Source organism: Hypanus sabinus, chromosome 9 (assembly GCF_030144855.1).
Source record: "Hypanus sabinus isolate sHypSab1 chromosome 9, sHypSab1.hap1, whole genome shotgun sequence".
NCBI lineage: Eukaryota > Metazoa > Chordata > Chondrichthyes > Myliobatiformes > Dasyatidae > Hypanus > Hypanus sabinus.
In genome coordinates, this window is record NC_082714.1 from 113,780,691 (window position 1) to 113,799,803 (window position 19,113).

A 19,113-nucleotide genomic window follows, 5' to 3' on the forward strand; every position below is an offset into this window, starting at 1 on the left:
CTGAGGCACCACTCCTTGAAGATGGAGCGGACTAATTTAACAACTTTCTGTAGCTTCTTTCAATACTATGCAGTAGCCCCCCCCCATTCCCCCTCCCCCAAACCAGACAGAGATACAGCCTGTCAGAATGCTCCCCATGGTACATCTGTAGAAGTTTTCAAAATTAAGTGACATTGGTGAGGATGGATACAGCTGGATGAATGCTGGGATAACTGCAGCACTTGCTAACATGCTTTTCAGTGTATGTTACTTTCCCCCCCCCCCACCCCTGCTCAGTTTGCCTCCTCCCTCCAAATCTCAGAATGACAAAGTAAAAAAACAACACAGAGGTAAAATAGAAACTTTGCTTGATAAATAGTAACTTGCACATGCTGACTCCAGTGAGAAATATGATTGTTCCAACTCTGTCGAAGTCAATGTTGTTTATTGTCAAATACCCAATACGTGTGCAATGATAAGCTTTCTTTCAGCAGTATCAAAGCCATACAAACACCATTCACAAGAATAATAATAGGCCCTGCATTGATCAGGGTCAACCATGGATGTTGTGTCCTAGCTGTTTATGCAAGCTAGGGCAGTATGTTATGGAGACAAGCTACTGCCCATGCAAAGGCTCCCCCTCTCCGCGCAGCTGATGAATCCAAAGGAACAAGAGAGGACCAATACAGTTTTGATACCAGCCGCATCGCAGAAGTTGCCAGTCAGCGTTAAACTCAATGTAGGACTGCCTTAGGTACTCCAGCTCTGGCTGTTGCCTTGGAATTTACTCCTGAAGCCTCCCCATGAGAGTGCTTAGCGAGCAGCAAAGCAGTGGAAGTTTGAGATCAGAGATTTCCTTCTAGATGAGCTGCCTACCACAGTTGATGAGCCCCATCTGCCTGAAAACAACTGCCATTAAAGTGCCTGAAAGTCACCTTTGCCCCTTCTACTGTCAGTAGAAACAGCTCCACCAGATTTAGTAGCTAAGCCACACATGAAAGCTAGGAGCTAGACTTGGGTGTCAGAGGCTTTTTGAGACACAGACCATTGAGAATATTTAATAGGTAGTGGGAGCTTATTTCCACTACGCCCCCAGCTATGACAACCTTAAGGAACCAAGATAGGCATTCACAAGAAAAAACACAAATCATACACAACTTTTACAAGAAAGAACACAATTAGAACAAAAAACATCCATTGTAGCGCAAAGTAATAAAAATGGTCATTGTGATTATAGTGATTAGGGTTTTGCTATTTGGTTCAAGGCTAATAGCTGTTTTTCAAAATGCTGGTGTAGGTCTTTGGGCTTCTGAACCTCATGTCTGATGGTAGCTGCAAAAAGATAGCATGGCGGATATGGTGGGGATCTTTGATGATGGATGGCAGGAAAATCATCGAGAATTTTAAGCAATATTTCATCCTTCACTTAGACAAGAGCTGTGAAAATAAATGAGCTCTCTTTTCCACAGCTATATAGGAATGCACCAAAAGTTCTGTGAAATAGCCCAGGAACCAAATGTGGCTGAAACATAATAAAGGCATAAAAATTGTGTGAGAAATGCCTGTGAAAGGACACCATGAAGCTGAAATTGAAAAAAAAGTCAATCTATTACAGAGACGTTAGAGCTGTGTTGAAGCCCAGGAAATTGCAGTTACATTTTAATTCAGCATACAATTAAGTAAGAAGTTAAGATATCAAATAATTTGTGTTTAATTGATCTGATCTAAGAGCTTAAAAGCAATAAGCATAAAGGACATATCAAGTAGAAAGTTATGAAGTCAACCACTGGGATCAGTCAAATCCTAGAAGAGATAAGGAACTAATTATCTAATCCTTTCATTATTAGACAACTAGTTCTAGATGTCTTCTAGGATATAATAATGAAAATTTGTAAGGAGATATCTAAAGCAAGAAAAATAAATTATTTTAATTCTCGGCAAACTGGCAAGAAGCACTGAAGGTACGGGGAATTAATTTTTTTACAGCTTGCACAGGATTTCTTTCTTACCAAATGTGTAAAGTCCAGCAAGTGAGTGGGGACAATAGAGCCAGGCGATGAGTAATGAAAGAGAACACCAGGAACAGCGATCACAACATAATTAGGTTTATTAGTAAGGTTGGGAAAGTCATGATTAAGACAGCTGAATTTGTTAAACAAACTAACAAGAAAATGAAAGTGGAATTATGGAAAACTAGCTGAAAAAAGTTACAGAAAAACCAACATACTGCCTCTGGAGGGTAAACAGTGAGCAACAAGTTCAACGTTTCAAACTCAAGCAGCCAGCCTCTTCAAAGATTTGGACCAGGATCACATGGAAAGTTTGTCATCTTGCACTGATACACTGTAGCACAACTGCTATGATTTCAGACCGTTGCTGAGAGCAGGATTGTTAACCACACACTGCAAAAGTCTGGAGATGAATAGCAACATTAGATTCTGCCTGGGAGATCATGCTATGAAGTTTTTGATGATCAGATCAGATAAACATGATCACATAGTTAAGTTCTGTGTTATCTATTGTTAGTAGACCGCCTGACGAGACAAACAATATTTGCTCATTCCACATCTCCATGATTTTGTGACTTATATTAGATAATACTCTAAACATTTGGTAGAATTTTAACATGCTCTACCTCTGATTCTTTCAGTGACAAAAATCATTGGCAGATATGTTGGAATCGATTACTCTTTAACCAGCCCTCCAGTAGTGACAGAAGATTCACTGATTCTACCTCTCAAGGTATGACAGAGTAACATACACTGAAATAATGTGCATAGAGGCTTTTAAATGAAGGAACTTGGAAGTTTCTCCATAAATCCTTTTTGTAAAAGTTTGCAAATAATAAAAGCACTCAATAAAGTAGAAATACATTTCTAATAGCTCATTTTTAGGTCAATGACCTTTCATCAATGTTTTCCACAGCACCAAAGATATAGGAGCAGAATTAGGCCATTCAGCCCATTGAGTTTGCTCCACTATTCTATCATGGCTGATTAGTTCTCAACCCCATTCTCCTACTTTCTCCCCATAACTAATCATGAAACTTTAAATCTCTGCTTTAACTACAGTTAAAGAAATGCATTTGTAAATAAAAAAAACTGTAGGTGTTGGAAATCTGCCATAAAAGTAGAAAACCTAGGAGATACTCACTCAGCAGGGGAGGCAGCATCTGCAGAGAGAGAAAAACAGAGAATGCATCAGGCTGATGACCATTTATCAGGACTGAAATCACAGAACTGAATTTGTTGCCACAGCTCTCTGTAGCAGTGAATTCTACAGATTAACTACCCTTTGGGGGAAGAACTTCTTCCTCATTTCAGTTTCAAGGGGATTGTCACTATATTCTGAGGCCCTTTCCTTGGACCCTAGACTCTCCTACTAATGCATCTCTCACTTCCACTCTATCCAGGTCTTTTGCTGGTGTATCAGAATTTTCATTAGTTCCAATAGTCATCAACTTGACACAGATGCCACCTGCCCTGCTGAATGCCTCCCACATTTTCTGTTTTTATGTCAGGTTTCCAGCATCTGTAGTTCTTTTGTTTGCTTTTCAAAATACAAATGATCATCTTTTATAATCAGAATTATGGTTTTGTATTGAAATTCACTGATTTTTTATTTTATTACTCGTGTTAAATCAGTTCTTTATAAAGTTTAATACACTATCTGAACTCCTTTGATAGGGCACACAGGAAAATGATTGAAATGGGAATTGGAATTGGTTTATTATTATCAAATTCAGTGAAAACCTTGTCTTACATACTGCTCTCACAGATCAGACCATTACTTTATACATTGAGGGAGAACAAGGTAAAACTATGGCAATGCAGAATAAAGTGTAACAGCGACAGAGAAAGAGCAGTCCAGGTAAACAGTAAGGCACAAAGTCATAACGAGGTAGAATAGAGTCTATCTTATCATACTATGGAACTACTTAATAATCTTATAACAACAGGTTAGAAGCTGCTCTTAAGTCTGGTGTGGTATGTGCTTTCAGGGTCTTGTACCTTCTACTTAGACCATAAGACCAAAAGACAAAGGAGCAGAATTAGGCCAATCAACCCATCGAGTCTGCTCCGTCATTCCATCACAGCTGATCCCGGATCCCACTCAACCCCGTACGCCTGCCTTCTCACCATAGCCTTTGATGCCCTGACTAATCTTGAAAGATCATGACCAATGGATCCGTTATCTCTTCAACATCCTCTCTCAGGACTCTGGGATGTAGTCCATCTGGTCCAGGTGACTTATCCACCTTAAGACCTTTGAGTTTGCCTAGTATTTTTTCTTTTGTAATAGCAATGGCACTCACTCCTGCTCCCTGACACTCATGGACCTCTGACACATTGCTAGTGTCTTCCACAGTGAAGACTGATGCAAAGTACCCCTTAAGTTCTTCTGCCATCTTTTTATTACTACCTCACCAGCATCATTTTCCAGTGATCCAATATCAACTCTCACCTCCCTTTTACTCTTTATATAAAACTGAAAAAAACTTGATATCCTGCTTTATATTACTGTATTAGATAGTCTGCCTTCATATTTCATCTTTTCTCTTCTTATGGCTTTTTAGTTGCCTTTTATTGGATTTTAAAAGCTTCCCAATCACCCAACTTCCCACTCATTTTTGCTACCTTATATGCCCTTCCTCTGTGGAATGCATGTATCTTGTAGGCGTTCAACAAATTCCCTCTCTTGTGATCTGACACCAACCTGATTATCCTAATCCCCTTGCATATTGAAGTCCCCCATTACAATTGTACCATTACCCTTAATACATGCCTTTTCCAGTTCCCTTTGCAATCTCAACCCCACATCTCGGCTACCATTTGAAGGCCTATATATAATTCCCACAATGGCTTTTTTACCCTTGCAATTTCTTAACTCCACTCACAAAGATTCAACATTCTCTGACCTTATGTCACCTCTTTCTAAAGTCATAATTCCATCTCTTACCAACAAAGCCACACCACTGCCCATGCCTTCCTGCCTGTCCTTTTGATATGAAGTATATCCTTTGGCATTAAACTCCCATTTATGGCCTTCTTTCAGCCACAACTCTTTGCTCTGTCTGCATTTGTAGTCAATCGCTGGCTTCTCCTTCCTTACATTCATGTAACACCCATCATCTACTTGAGAATCTGCTAGTTCATCCTCAGCGAGCTAAGGGGAGGGTCATTGCTCTAAAAGAAAATAGATCCATACATTACACTTCCTTTACCTTTGGATTAATGCAACATAAAATTGTGTACATACAAAATATTCAACTTGCCTTTCATGAACTCATATTCCAAATAAACATGCTTTCACGATAACAGTCCATAACTAACTTCACAGGTCTAAAGGTTCGGTCTTTTAGGTGGCGCTCTGTTTCTTTCAGGATAGCACCTCTGGACATGTGGAGTGGCATCAGATTTGGTAGGTGTCTTGTCTAAGTCAACACTCTCAGTTTCCAGTGTCACAGCCGCTTAATGCTGATGAGAAGCTAGTTGAGAAGGGATTAGATAAACAGATTGAAGATTTGGTCAAAAGCTGCTTGGGATGCCAAAAAATTCAAAATATGCCCCTACAGGCACCGTTACACCTGTGGGAATGGCTATCTTCACCATGGCAAAGAGTACGTATTGACTTTGCTGGGTCATTTATGGACTCCATGTTTCTGATCACTGTGGATGCTCATTCATAGTGGCTGGAGGTTATACCAATGAAGTCAACCACCTCAGCAAAGACTATCTCTGCTCTGAGAACTACCTTCACCAAAAATGATTTACCCGAAGAAATTGTGAGTGACAACGGACCACAATACACATCAGAAGAATTCTGATGATTAATGAAGAAAAATGGCATCAGATATTTCAAGTCAGCTCCTTGTCACCCAGCAACAAATAGGTTAGCTGAAAGGTTATTCCAAACCTTCAAGAAGTCCATTAAAGCAATGAACAAGGATGATATTTCTCTACAACACAAGGTGGACAACTTCCTTTTTGTATATCAGAACTCTGCTCATGCAACGACAAATCAAACACTTGCAATGCTGTTCATGAACAGGAATCTGAGATCTCACATAGAAGTCTTGAAACCAGAGCTACAGAGGAAAGTGCAGAATAAGCAGTTCAGCTAGTTGGAAAGTGAAGCAGCAGGAAGCTTTGAGATTGGACAGGAAGTCCTAGCAAGTGATTACTGAGAAGACAAGTGGACACCTGGTAGGATAACTACAAGAACTGGACCACTGATGTACACAGTAGATGTTGGAGATCAGACATGGAGATGTCATGTAGACTAGATACTGGATGCTCAATTGAAGAATACACCTGAGTCAAGTGTATCCAACAGGACAGATTGTTGAATATATTAGAGTCACCAGGCGTCTTAGTTGTCAGAGATGGATCATGTCACTGATAATAACGTGACACTGGAAAGTGAGAATGTTGTCTTAGACAGGACACCTACCAAAGCTGATGTCACTCCACTAGTCCAGAAACACTATCCTATAAAAAAAATTGAGTGCCAACTAAAAGACTGAACCTTCAGAACTGTAAATTTAGCTGTGGACTGTTATTCTAAAAGCATGTTTATTTGGAATATGGGATTACGAAAGGGAAATTGAATGTTTTGTACATATACAGTTTTATGTTGCATTAATCTAAAGGGGAAAGCAAGTGTAATGTATGGATCTATTTCTTTCTGAGCAATGAGCCCCCTTAGAACTACATATTGATTTGTTGTCTGTGGATGTGCCTTTGTCTACACTCGCACATTGCACGCTCTCTCTTGTTCGCTACAATGTGAATACCACCAGTTAAAACCATCTCCCACGTGCGTTCTTTTGTTTAATTGATACACAGAATTGATTTTGTTTAATTGTGCACAGACACAACAGGTATGACCTATACAAAAGGGACAGATTACATCTGAACACAAGGGAGTCCAATATCCTTCCAGGCAGATTTGCTACAGTTGTTTGGGTGGGTTTAACCTAATTTGGCGGGGAAATGGGAACCGGAATGATAGTGCTGAAGATGAGGTAGTTGGGTTACAAACAGAGGCAATGTGCAGTGAGACTCCAAACAAGGAGAGGCTGATGATAGGACTATATTACAGTGAAAAGGATGAGTTGCAAAGTAAAATGTGGACAAAATCGAAAAGGGTGAATACAGGACTAAAGGCGTTATATTTGAATGTGTGCAGAATAAGGTCAATGAACTTCTAGCAGTTACAGATTGACAATGAATTATGGCTAAGAGAAGATTATAGCTGGGAACTTTATGTTCAAGGTTCACATTGTATCGAAAGTATAGGCAGGAAAACAGAGAGGGTGGCGTGGCTCTGTTGGTAAATAATGAAATTAAGTTAATAGAAAGAGGTGACATAGGGTCAAAAGGTGTTGAGTCATTGTGGATAGAGCTAAGGAACTGCAAGACCCTGATAGGAGTTATATGCAGACCCCCAAACAGTAGTAAGGACATGACCTACAAATTATAATGGAAGATGGGAAATGCATGCTAAAAGGGCAATGTTACAATAGTCACAGAGGGCTTAAATATGCATATAGATTGGGAAGATCAGGTTGGTGCTGGATTCCAAGAGGGGAAGTTTCTAGAGTGCCAACGAGATGGCTTTTTAAAGCAGCTTGTGTTTGAGCACACTAGGCGATCAACTATTCTGGATTGTGTTGTGAAATGAAATGGAATTGATTCGAGAGCCCCTCTAGTAGCAGGTGATCATAATATGATCAAATTCACCCTGAAATTTGAGAAGGAGATGTATCAGTATTAAAGTGGAGTAAAGGAAATTACAGAGGCATGAGAAAGGAATTGGCCAGAATTGATTGGAAAAGAACACTGGCAGGGATGATGGGAGAGCAGTACTGGCTGGAATTTCTGGAAGCAATTCAGAAGGCACGGGATATATACATTCCAAAGAGAAAGATGTATTCTAAAGGCAAAATGACACAACCATGGCTAACAAGGGAAGTCAAAGCCAACATAAAAGCCAAAGAGAGGGCATATAATAGAGCAAAAATTAGTGGGAAATTAGAGGATTGGGAAGCTTTTAAATGCCTGCAGAAAGCAACTAAAAATGTCATTAAGAAGATAAAGATAGAATACATAAGTAAGCTAGCCAATACTATTAAAGAGGATGTAAAAGAGATGCAAAAATGGAAAAGGATGCTGGAGAGGTAGAAATGGGGGACAAGGAAATGGCGGACAAATTGAATAAGTATTTTGCATCAAGCTTCAGTGTGGAACACACTAGCAGTATGGTGGAAGTTCCATGTGTCAGGGTCATGAAGCTACATTACTTGAGAGAAGTTTCTTGGGAAACTGAAAGATCCAAAGTTAGATAAATCACCTGAATGAGATGGTGTACACCTCGGTGTTCTAGAAGTGGTGTCTGCAGAGGTTGTGGGTGCATTAGTAATGACCTTTCAAGAATCACTAGATTCTGGAATGGTTCTGGAAGACTGGAAAAATGCAAATGTCACTCCACTCTTCAAGAAGGGAGGGCAGCAGTTAAAAAGCAATTATAGGCCAATTGGTCTGACCTCAGTGGTTGAGAAGATTTTTGAGTCAATTGCTAAGGATAAGGTCTCAGGGTACTTGGAGGCACATGATAAAATAGGCCATAGTCAACATGGCTTCCTCAAGGGAAAATCTCACCTCACAAATCTGTTGGAATTCATTGAAGATGTAATAAGCAGGATAGACAAAGCAGATTCAGTTGATGTTGTGTACTTGGATTTTCAGAAGGGCTTTGACATGGTGCCACACATGAGGTTGCTTAACAAGCTACATGCCCATTATATTACAGGAAGGATACTGGTAAGAGGCAAAGAGTGGGAATAAAGGGAGCCTTTTCTGTTTGGCTGTGGGTGACTAGCGGAGTTCCACAGGGGTCTGTATTGAGACTGATTCTTTTCATGTTATATGCCAATGATTTGAATAATGGAATTGATGGCTTTTTTTGCAAAGTTTGGAGATGATCCAAAAGTAGGTGGAGGGGTGTGTAGTTTTGAGGAAATATAGAGGCTACAGAAGGACTTTGACAGATTAGGAGAATGGGCAAAGAAGTGACTGATGGAATACAGTGTCGGGAAGTGTATGGTCATGCACTTTGATAGAAGATTAGAAAGGGTTGACTGTTTTCCAAAAAAGAAAAAATACAATAATCTGAGACTCCGAGGGATTTGGGAGTCCTTGTACAGGATTCCCTAAAGGTTAATTTGCAGGTTGAGTCTGATGAGGAAGGCAAATGCAATGCTAGCATTAATTTCAAGAGGACTAGAATATAAAAGCAAGGATGTAATGTTGAGACTTTATAAAGCACTGGTGAGGGCTCACTTAGAGCACTGTGAGCAGTCTTGGACCCCTTATCTTAGAAAAGATGTGCTGAAACTATAGGGGGTTCAAAAGAAGGTCACAAAATGATTCCAGGATTAAACAGCTTGTCATATGAAGACTGATAGCTCTGGAACTGTATTCTCTGGAACTCAGAAGAATGAGGGGTGACCTAATTGAAACCTATCAAATGGTGAAAGCTTTGATAGAATTTTTGTGGAAAGGGTGTTTCCTATGGTGGGGGAGTCTAAGACTAGATGACCCAGCATCAGAATACAGGGGTGTCCTTTTAGAGTGGAGATGAGGAGGAATTTCTTTAGCCTGAAGAAATGGTGAATTGTGGAATTCTTTGCCACAGACAGCTGTGGAGGCCAAGTCTTTATGTATATTTATGGCTGAGGTTGATAGATTCTTGATTGGTTAGGGAATGAAAAGACATGGGGAGAAGGGAAGAGATTAGAGCAGGGAGGAAAAATGGATCAGCCATCGTGAAACTGTGGAGCAGACTTGATGCGCTAACTTACCTAATTCTGCTCCTATATCTTATGTTCTGCCTTATGAGATGTTGCAATTTTGCAATCTATTATGTTTAGTCAGGTAGCATCTATGGAAAGGGATGAGCGGTCAACATTTCAAGCCAAGAAGGCAATTTTGTGTGTTCTCAACGGCTTCCAATATCTGAAGAATCTCTTAGGTCTATCAGTTGCAGTTGAAGGCATTGACTCCCAGGATCTAGAGATTGGTAATGAGTTTGCCTGGAGTTACAGTATGGAAGTTGTTATGCCTTAATATGCTTCTCCTGGATTCTGTTTAATGACATTTCTCATCTTCTGAGCTTGATGCTGCAGTTGTTGGAGGTGTTCTTACTTAGATAAGAGTCTTAACGAAGATCTGCCTGCTTGTCCAGAATTCTGCTGGAACTCTATTCTATTACTGAAAGGAAATACACTCGGTGGCCATTTCATTAGGTATGCCTGTGCGCCTACTTGTTAATGGAAATATCTAATCAACTGGTCATGTGGCAGCAACTCAGTGCATAAAAGTTTGCAGGCATGGTCAAGAAATGCAGTTGTTGTGCAGATGAAGCATCAGAATTGGAATTATCAGAATAAGTGACGTTGACTGTGGAATGCTTGTTGGTGCCAGATGGTGTGGTCTGAGTATCCCGGGATTTTCATGTACATCAGAGTGTACAAAGAATGGTGCAAAAAAAATCCAGTGAGCAGCAGTTCTGTGGGTGCCTTGATAATGGGAGAGATCAGAGGAGAACAGCCAGACTGTTTCAAGCTGACAGCAAGGTGACAGTACCTCAAATAATCATCCTGGGTCTCTGTTCCCTCCCTCTGCAATTGGATCCTCAACTTCCTAACTGGAAGACCACAATCTGTGTGGATTGGTGATAATATCTCCTCTTTGCTAACGATCAACACTGGTGCACCTCAAGGGTGTGAGTTTAGCCACTGCTCTACTCTTTCTATGCCCATGACTGCATGGCTAGACATAGCTCAAATACCATCTATAAATTTACTGATGATACAACCATTGTTGGTAGAATCTCAGATGGTGACGAGGGGGCATGCAGGAATGAGATATGCCAACTAGTGGAGTGGTGTTGCAGCCACAACCTTGCATTCAACGGCAGTGAGACAAAAGAGCTGATTGTGGTCTTCAGGAAGAGTAAGACAAAGGAATCCTCATAGAAGGATCAGAAGTGAAGAGAGTGAGCAGTTTCAAACTCCTCGGGGTGTTAAAATCTCTGAGGACCAAACCTGGTCCCAACATATCGATGCAGCCTCAAAGAAGGCAAGACAGCGTCTATATTTCATTGGGAGTTTGAAGAGATTCGGTACGTCAACAAAAACACTCAAAAGCTTTTACAAAGTACCCAGGACATCTTCAAAGAGCAGTGTCTCAGAAAGGCAGTGTCCATTATTAAGGACCCCCAGCACCCAGGGCATGCCCTTTTCTCACTATTACCATCGGGTAGGAGGTACAGAAGCCTGAAGGCACACAGTCAGTGATTCAGAAACAGCTTCTTCCCCTCTGCCATCCGATTCCTAAATGGACATTGATCCCATGAACACTACCTCACTTTTTAAATATACATTATTTCTGTTTTTGCATGCTTTTTAATCTTTGCATTATACATATATTGTAACTGATTTACTTATTTCTTTTTTTCTTCTTCTATGTTATGTATTGCATTGAACTGCTGCTGCTAATTTAACAAATTTCACGTCACATGCCGGTGATAATAAACCTGATTCCGATTCATTACAACATTGGTATGCAAAGGAACATCTCAGACAGCACTACACTTCGAAATTTGAGGTGATATACAGCAGCAGAAGACCTCAAAACATGCATACTACACTCAGTGGCCACTTTATTAGGTACTGGAGGTATTTTAGTAGTCTGGGGGGAAAAGAGGCAAAGGAACAGATCATTTATCACAAATACAAGATGGCTGCTACATTTAACATAGTATTAATAGTTCCTACATATTAAAAATTGCAGGAGGTGCTTTGAAAACTCTCAACATACTGGTATATAAGAAAATTCTTTTTATTATTGCACATTCGCTCATTTATTCTTTAGGTATGTTGTAAATACTACAGAAATACAAATTATTACAAAGGAAAATAATTTCAATTGCCTACTGAGGAAATATGAAATTAACCAAAATGTAATTACATTTTAGGGGGAATTCTACAACCTCTTACATCGTACCGACATCCCATTTTCTGCTCCAGCACTCAACTTTGTATCAGGCCATGAACGCATGTTCTACGTTGGATTTTCTGAATACTTCTTTAATTCTGCTGGTTACATTTACAATTCAGTGGGAGGCATCTCCTTTAACATTACCGATGACATGGTGAGTAGAACACAATTCATGTAGAATGATCAGGTTATTTTTGTGAATAGTTCTCTTTAAAATTGTATCAAGTACTGCAAATCAGAATACAGATGTCTTTATTGTTGCCTCAATAGCCATTTAGAAGGAACAAAGAATAAATCATTGTGATTATTTTTAGTAATTATATGAGTAGTTATGGTTATAAGCTTAATAAATAATGAATTGATCACATTTCATGTCAAACAATATCAGCAAATGAGATGACAACTGTATTAAGGCAGGAAAGGAGGAGGAAGGAGCTGACAGTATAAAGGACAAAGAATACAGGAACGGAGAAATAGAGTGAACAAATGTATAGTCAGAAGAGAGAGTAGTGAAGTCATATAGCTCACGAATTGGTCCTTTGGCCCATCATGTCCATGCTGGCCTTTTTGGTCATCAACACTAATTCCATGCCCACACTAGGACTTTATTCTTCTCTACCTTCCTATTTAATAGTCTGTCTAATTACCTCTCAAGCATACGGTAACTGTATCTGCTCCACCATTCCTCTAGTGGCATTTTCCTGATATCCACCTTTCTCTTTGTTAAACCAAAACTTACTCTTCAAACACTCTTTAAAACTCATTCCTGAGTATCTGGAATATTTGTGTTACTGATTCTTGGGCTGGCAGAGTGGTCAACTGGGGCCATGCACTCTGGATGTTAAAATGAGAGGTGATCTTTCTAAAATATGCATAATTCTCACAGGGCTTGATAGGGCAGATATGGAGTTAACGTTCACTTTTGACATCACAGATTGAAAATAATGGACCACCTCTTCTGATCAAGGAAAGAGCAAAATTACTTCTCGAGTCTTTGTATTTTCAGAGATCTTCTTCTGCATACCACTATTGTAAGGCATGGTTATTTGAGATAGTGTCGCCTTCCTGTCAGCTTGGACCAGTTTGACAATTCTCCTCTGACCTCTCTCATTAACAAGGTGTTTTCGCTTATAGAACTGCCACTCTCTGAATTTTATTTTTGTTTTTTGCACAAATAAAGTGGCCACAAAATGTCTAAGCCATTATCTTATTTACCAAGCAATCGCAGCCCAATAGTCTGATTCTGCCTCCATTTATTATGTTTCCTTCATCCCAGTTTTAAAACGGTTAACCTGTCACCTGGGAAGCTTAAATTTCACTGTAGACCCTCCAGCCTCTCAGCATCTATTCTGCCAAATCCTCAAAAGAATGTTTCATATTGCAATGAGATCACCAAATCTTCAATGGTGACCTCAGTATGTTGATGGTGATGGACTCACCAGTTCTTAGTAATTCTCTTCCAAAAGGCTATTGTTACAAATAAGTACACCAATTCCCTCTTAATGTCTTCTTTATGAAAACAAGATTGGATACGTGGAATTCAGCCTTCAGGATCAGAACAAATGTCAAAATAATATTTATTTCCTTTGAATCAATGTGCATTGGAAGTGATTCTAATGATATATATTTTGAAATTTGGAAATCTTTCAATATTCAAAATTCAACAAAAAGCACAACATACTAGCCTTATGTATATAAAAGGGGCCTATGCCAGGTGTCAGTTAACCTCAGGCTCTTCCTGGTCTCCTCAACAAAGTTCATGGAATCAGTGTTATTTACTATAGATCATGGGTGTATTTCAGAGAAGTTGCCATTAATGTAAAATAAATAAAGGACAGTCAAGTAGGTCTGATTATTGTGAGCCATGACTCAGACTGTGACTATTTTGTCAAATGGTGTTTTGTTTATGTAGGAGGTCATTAATAAATTATATTTGATGACCGTCTAGATTGAAATTGGAGACTAAATTCACAATAACATTTCACTAGTAAGAATTCAATTAATTGTGATTCTCTTGACAAAAGTTACAAAAACATGCAATAAATTAATTTCAGTTTCTTGCCTTCCATCTTTCTTGTGTAAGTGTACTTCATCATGAAAGGTAACAGACAATGCATCTTTTTCTTATTATAGCTTCCAGATAATTCACATATACGTTTTGATACGCAAACCATTGGAACTCTGATACCACAGGTAAAACATAAATACTTCCAAAAATGCTTTTTTCCCTGAAATTTTGGTGTAAAGCAAAAAGCAAAAGTTATTCTACAGTTATTTTTAAGCACACAGATGATCCAACTTATTACTGTATCCTGTTTTGTATAAATCACAGGCTACTGTGAATCTAGATATCAGTCCTGTACTGAGTGTAATGCAACTCTGCATAAAAACAAATAAAAATATAGCAAACATTATTTATTTGCAAATACTTATCTGCAAAATAACTTGCCAAACAACCAGACTTCCAGTGGGTAGCAAGACCAACAGGGAGTGGTATTATAAAACTACAGCTATGATTCTTGAATTTATACTTCACTTAAGCAAACTTTCTTACTGCAAAATAGAATCAAATTTCAAAGTTCTAAGTAAATTTATTATCAAAGTACATATATGTCACCATATACTACCCTGAGATTCATTTTCTTAGGGGCATTCTCAGTAAGTACAAAAAAAACCACAATGAAAAACTGCTCACCAAGACAGACAACCAACGTGCAAAAGACAACAAATTATTCAGATTCAAAAAAGAAAAAAAAACAAATTAATGATAAATAAATAAATGCTGAGAATATGAGCCGTAGAATCCTTTTAATTGAGTCCCATAGGTTGTGGATTGAGTTCAGTGCTGGGGTCAGTGAAGATATCCACTCTGATTCAGGAGCCTGAGGGTTGAGGGGTAATATCTTTTCCTGAACCTGGTGATATGGACAATGCTGGCAATGCACACAGGCATTTTGCAGGCTCTTCATTCACAGCTTTGAACTGTGCATATTTTGATCCATGAAAGGGGACATTTTTCCACCCTTCATGCTTGAGAATTCGTTAGAGAATCTCTCTTTAAATCAAACTGTTGGGAAAGCAGACTCAATGGGCCGAATAGCTTATGCTCTTATGTTACATTCAATTGTCTGACCCTACTACATCTCCTACCAAAATAACCTTTCCATTCTAGTGTCTTCCCCCTTCCTTTCCCGTCCTGAAGATCAGCCTTAGGCTGAAATGGAGACTTTCTTCATTTCCATAAATGTTGCTAAACCTGCTGAGTTCTTCCAGCATTTTCTGTGCATTGCTCTGTATTTCTAGAACCTGCAGAATCTCTTGTTTAATATTATTCTTGCTGTCATGGAAAATAAGACTGGGATTAAGTTATCCATCCTCTAGAGATTTTCTATTGTCAGTTAAATCATATCTAATCTGTGTACTATGTTACCTACACTAATCTGCTTTGTTTCAATATTCTTTAATACTCTAAAACACAAGCTCTTATCCTCTCTTTCATTCAGTTGTGTCCCAACATCTGCCAAGTAACTCCTAATGTACATGAAATGAACCATCCCAACTATTCACTAGCTTACTGCTAAAATAAACAAAATATCTTAATTGCTTGCAAAAAAAAATCTACTGACTCTGGAAATCTGAAGTAAAAGCAGAAGAAATTGGAAATACGCAGCATCAGTAGAGACAAAAAAAAAGAGTTAGTTTTTCAGATCATTGTACAGATCTCTATTCCTGTCTCCCACCTGCTACGTACTTCCTGTTTCTATTAATACCGACTGGTTCTCCAAACAAAGGACACCTAATGACCATGAAGGTGGAGAATCAAAGATAAAAGAGAAAACAAGTGAAAGACGAGTAAGATTCCTGAAGTGATCACAAAATCGATGTGCCAGCCGGGACATGGTTTAACACCTGATAAACTTGGGAGAAAAATTTTAAACATCCAATGAATAATAAAATCACAATTGAAATATTCAAATAGTATAAAACATTTATATATTTAATACATTCAAAATAAAGGCAGTAGTGTTCTCATTAATGTGTATATGAATTAATGATTTTCCTTTGAAGACTGCTTAACCCAATATTTCTGTTCTTGAGTGAAATTTTCAAATTCGAAGACTGTTTTTCCATTACGCATTCTCTGTTCAAAATCACAATCAGTATAATAGTGACCCATATGGGTCTGAAACAGTTACCATGACTGACACCTTAAGCTGACCAAATTTATAAATTACCACATTAAAACTGACAGCATTGAGTTAGGACTTTGAAATCAAGCACAGAGTTTACTCAAAATCAAAATTATTACTTATATATACAGAATGCTGCAATTCCCCCATTTCCCTCTGATACAGAAACCTTGCCTTAGATAATTAATCTTGTTCTCCAGTGACTACAGTATCAATTTGCTAACAGGATAGAGAGGTTTCATTCTCTGACATTTTAGCCTAGCTTGGAGTCCTCCTGTCCTCTCTCTCTTCCAGCCCTGGTGATATACATTCATCCACTTAAAGGTGCCATACCTAAATTCTTGAGAGTTAAGTCCACCGAGTCCTTCAGAAGATTATGAAATTGCTTGTTTGTTAAGATGGTTCAAAAGTATGTAACTTGAAAAAATATTACTGGCTGCAGATAGCAGTGAGGGAAGTTCAGAAGAAATATATTTAGCAGTTTTCTAAGCTGCCTACAAAATGTCAACAAATTTCACCAGATCCAATTTGCATTTTGTAGCAGAAATATTTCGATTATTCTATCAACTTCTATCATCAACAAGACAAGTGTGAAGTAACACATTTTAGGATGTCAAATACTAACAAGACATACACAATCAAAAGTAGGAACCTCAAAGTGTGGGTGTAGAGGGGAACCTTGGGCCTCTGTCATTTCTAACTATATCTCATTCAGCGTTGCCTCAAAGCTGCCCAATGACTGAAATGTGCCCTGACCTGTGCCCTCGAGCTTTTGATTCCCTTTCGCTGGGAAAAAGACTATGTGCATTCAGTTAGTCTATGTTTCGGGACTAAGGCTCAGTCCTGAGCTCAGGGCCTTCAATGTGGAGTTTGTGTGTCCTCTGCATGGGTTTCCTCCAGGTACTTTCATTTCCTCCTATATCCCAAAGATGCGTGGGCTGGTGGGTTGGTTATCCATTGCAAATTCTCTTTTGACAATGGAGAATGGGGGAGTTAATGAGCATGTGTGAGAGAGAAGCGCTACAGGAAAATCAGTGGACAGAACAGGACTGATTACATCATTCCCAGGTCATTATAAATACAAATAGCGCCTCTCTTCTGCAAACCTTGAAGGTAGCAAGTATTCTCCCAACTCTAACCACACTTATCTTTACAGCTCTGAAACACTAGAGCAGTTTAAGTCTTAAAATGCATACTATTGTAACCAAACCCAATTTCCCTCAGGATCAATAAAGTATGTCTGTCTGTTTGTCTGTCTATTGTGCCAAGGCCTAAGAGGAATCAGTTAATACTGACCTTTAAGAACTTGATTACAAATAAGAGAAAATCTGCAGATGCTGGAACTCCAGGCAACACACACAAAACGCTGAAGAATCTCAGCAGGCCTTTAAGAACTTCAGCAGGTCTCAGCCCAAAACATCAACTGTACTTTTTTTCCATAGATGCTGCCTGGCCTGCTGAGTTCCTCCAGTATTTTGTGTGTGTTATTTAAGAACATGATGATCTCTTCAACTAGCACAGGTAGGAGAAACATTCTGAAACCCAATCTGTGTTCACCTGTGCAAAACTACGACAGAATTTGCTGGAGGGTAGAGTTCTAACATGGCTCTTTCATGGTTTGCCTGTTTTGAATACTTCAATGAATGCTTAACTCAATGCTCATTAATATACTGGCTGAGATGGCATCCAACATGCCTTACCAAAATAACAGGGGATACTGTTATTACTGGCAATTCCATAGCCTGATAAAGAGTGCAAAACTCTTCTTTTACTCATTCCAGATGAAAAAAATATACCCAAACATGAAGATGAAACTGCACTTTGTAACGGATTCAGCACCATCTGTGGCCTTTGTGCCTGGTAAGATCATCCTCACAATATCTGGAGATATCTATGCCTTTGTTATCTTACCAAATTCAACATCAGTTCCACTCTTCAATGTTAAACAGGTGAGTTTTAGAACTAATTTGAAAATAAAACTATTTGATTCACAAGTTTTGCTGGGTCATTGTAGCTGTATCTTCATTTTCATTTACAGAATGCTCAAATCACAGCCACAGTTGGTATAAAAGATGAAAAGATAACCGGAAGACTAGCTCTTGATAGGTAACATCAGAACATATGATTATATTAGAGTAATTGAGATAAATAAACACAACTTAATAAATATATGAATGAACAATATCCAAGATGCACATTCCTATTAAATGGGAAATCTGCCCTCCTAAGTTACTATCCTTCACTCTTCCTTGGTATGACGATTATGTTGTTACCGTCTCTGACTACTCCTCTTACATTTAGTCCGCAACTTCCCTTTATCTATAATTACAGTTAACACCTTGATCTCAGCACTTCCCAATGTACTGGTTAAAGAATTAAACCACACTTTGTCCTGCTATTTTCTGTTAATGGTCCACTGACGTAAACTTGGTAGAAAACAAATTCAAGTTACAGCTCCCAGAAAATCTTTCATAAATTGTAACTTTTCAGAAAATTACACAAGCAACAAAATATTTTGACAATAATTGAGTGATTGAGTTTGCGGAGAGAAACAAACAAGAAGAAGAATTTACTTGATCTCCACCTTTTGCAGATTTCCCTGTCAATGGCACTATTATTCAGCACAGTTCCATGCTCAGTAAATACAATGGTGTGGTCAAGTCAGGTAGATTCAAAACATAGCAGCTCAGGTAGCTGATAGATAGTCAGTATCATTTTCCCCAAGGCAGGAGAGTCTAGAACTTGAGGACGCAGGATTATGGAAGGGAGAAATTGAAAGGAGAGCTTAGTCACACAGAGGACGGTGACTACTGGAAACAAGGACTGAGGAGGTAGTGGAGCCAGATACTAGTACGACTTTTAAAAGACTTTGGACAGGT

The 19,113-nt window shown here is 38.8% G+C and overlaps 1 protein-coding gene and 1 long non-coding RNA gene across 2 annotated transcripts in view; one reads left to right on the plus strand and one right to left on the minus strand.

Moving 5' to 3' along the window:
- The window catches only part of LOC132399742 (uncharacterized), a 128,250-nt gene that overhangs the window by 74,606 nt on the left and 34,531 nt on the right, over window positions 1-19,113 (minus strand). The gene's annotated exons all lie outside the window — the stretch shown is intronic.
- Window positions 1-19,113, plus strand: part of LOC132399741 (bactericidal permeability-increasing protein-like) — a 58,801-nt gene that overhangs the window by 14,904 nt on the left and 24,784 nt on the right. Inside the window, exons 7-11 of the mRNA XM_059980443.1 lie at window positions 2,630-2,721; window positions 12,022-12,198; window positions 14,178-14,237; window positions 18,016-18,183; window positions 18,273-18,340. Of these exons, the coding sequence (XP_059836426.1) occupies window positions 2,630-2,721; window positions 12,022-12,198; window positions 14,178-14,237; window positions 18,016-18,183; window positions 18,273-18,340 (565 nt within the window). The remainder of the gene's footprint in view (window positions 1-2,629; window positions 2,722-12,021; window positions 12,199-14,177; window positions 14,238-18,015; window positions 18,184-18,272; window positions 18,341-19,113) is intronic.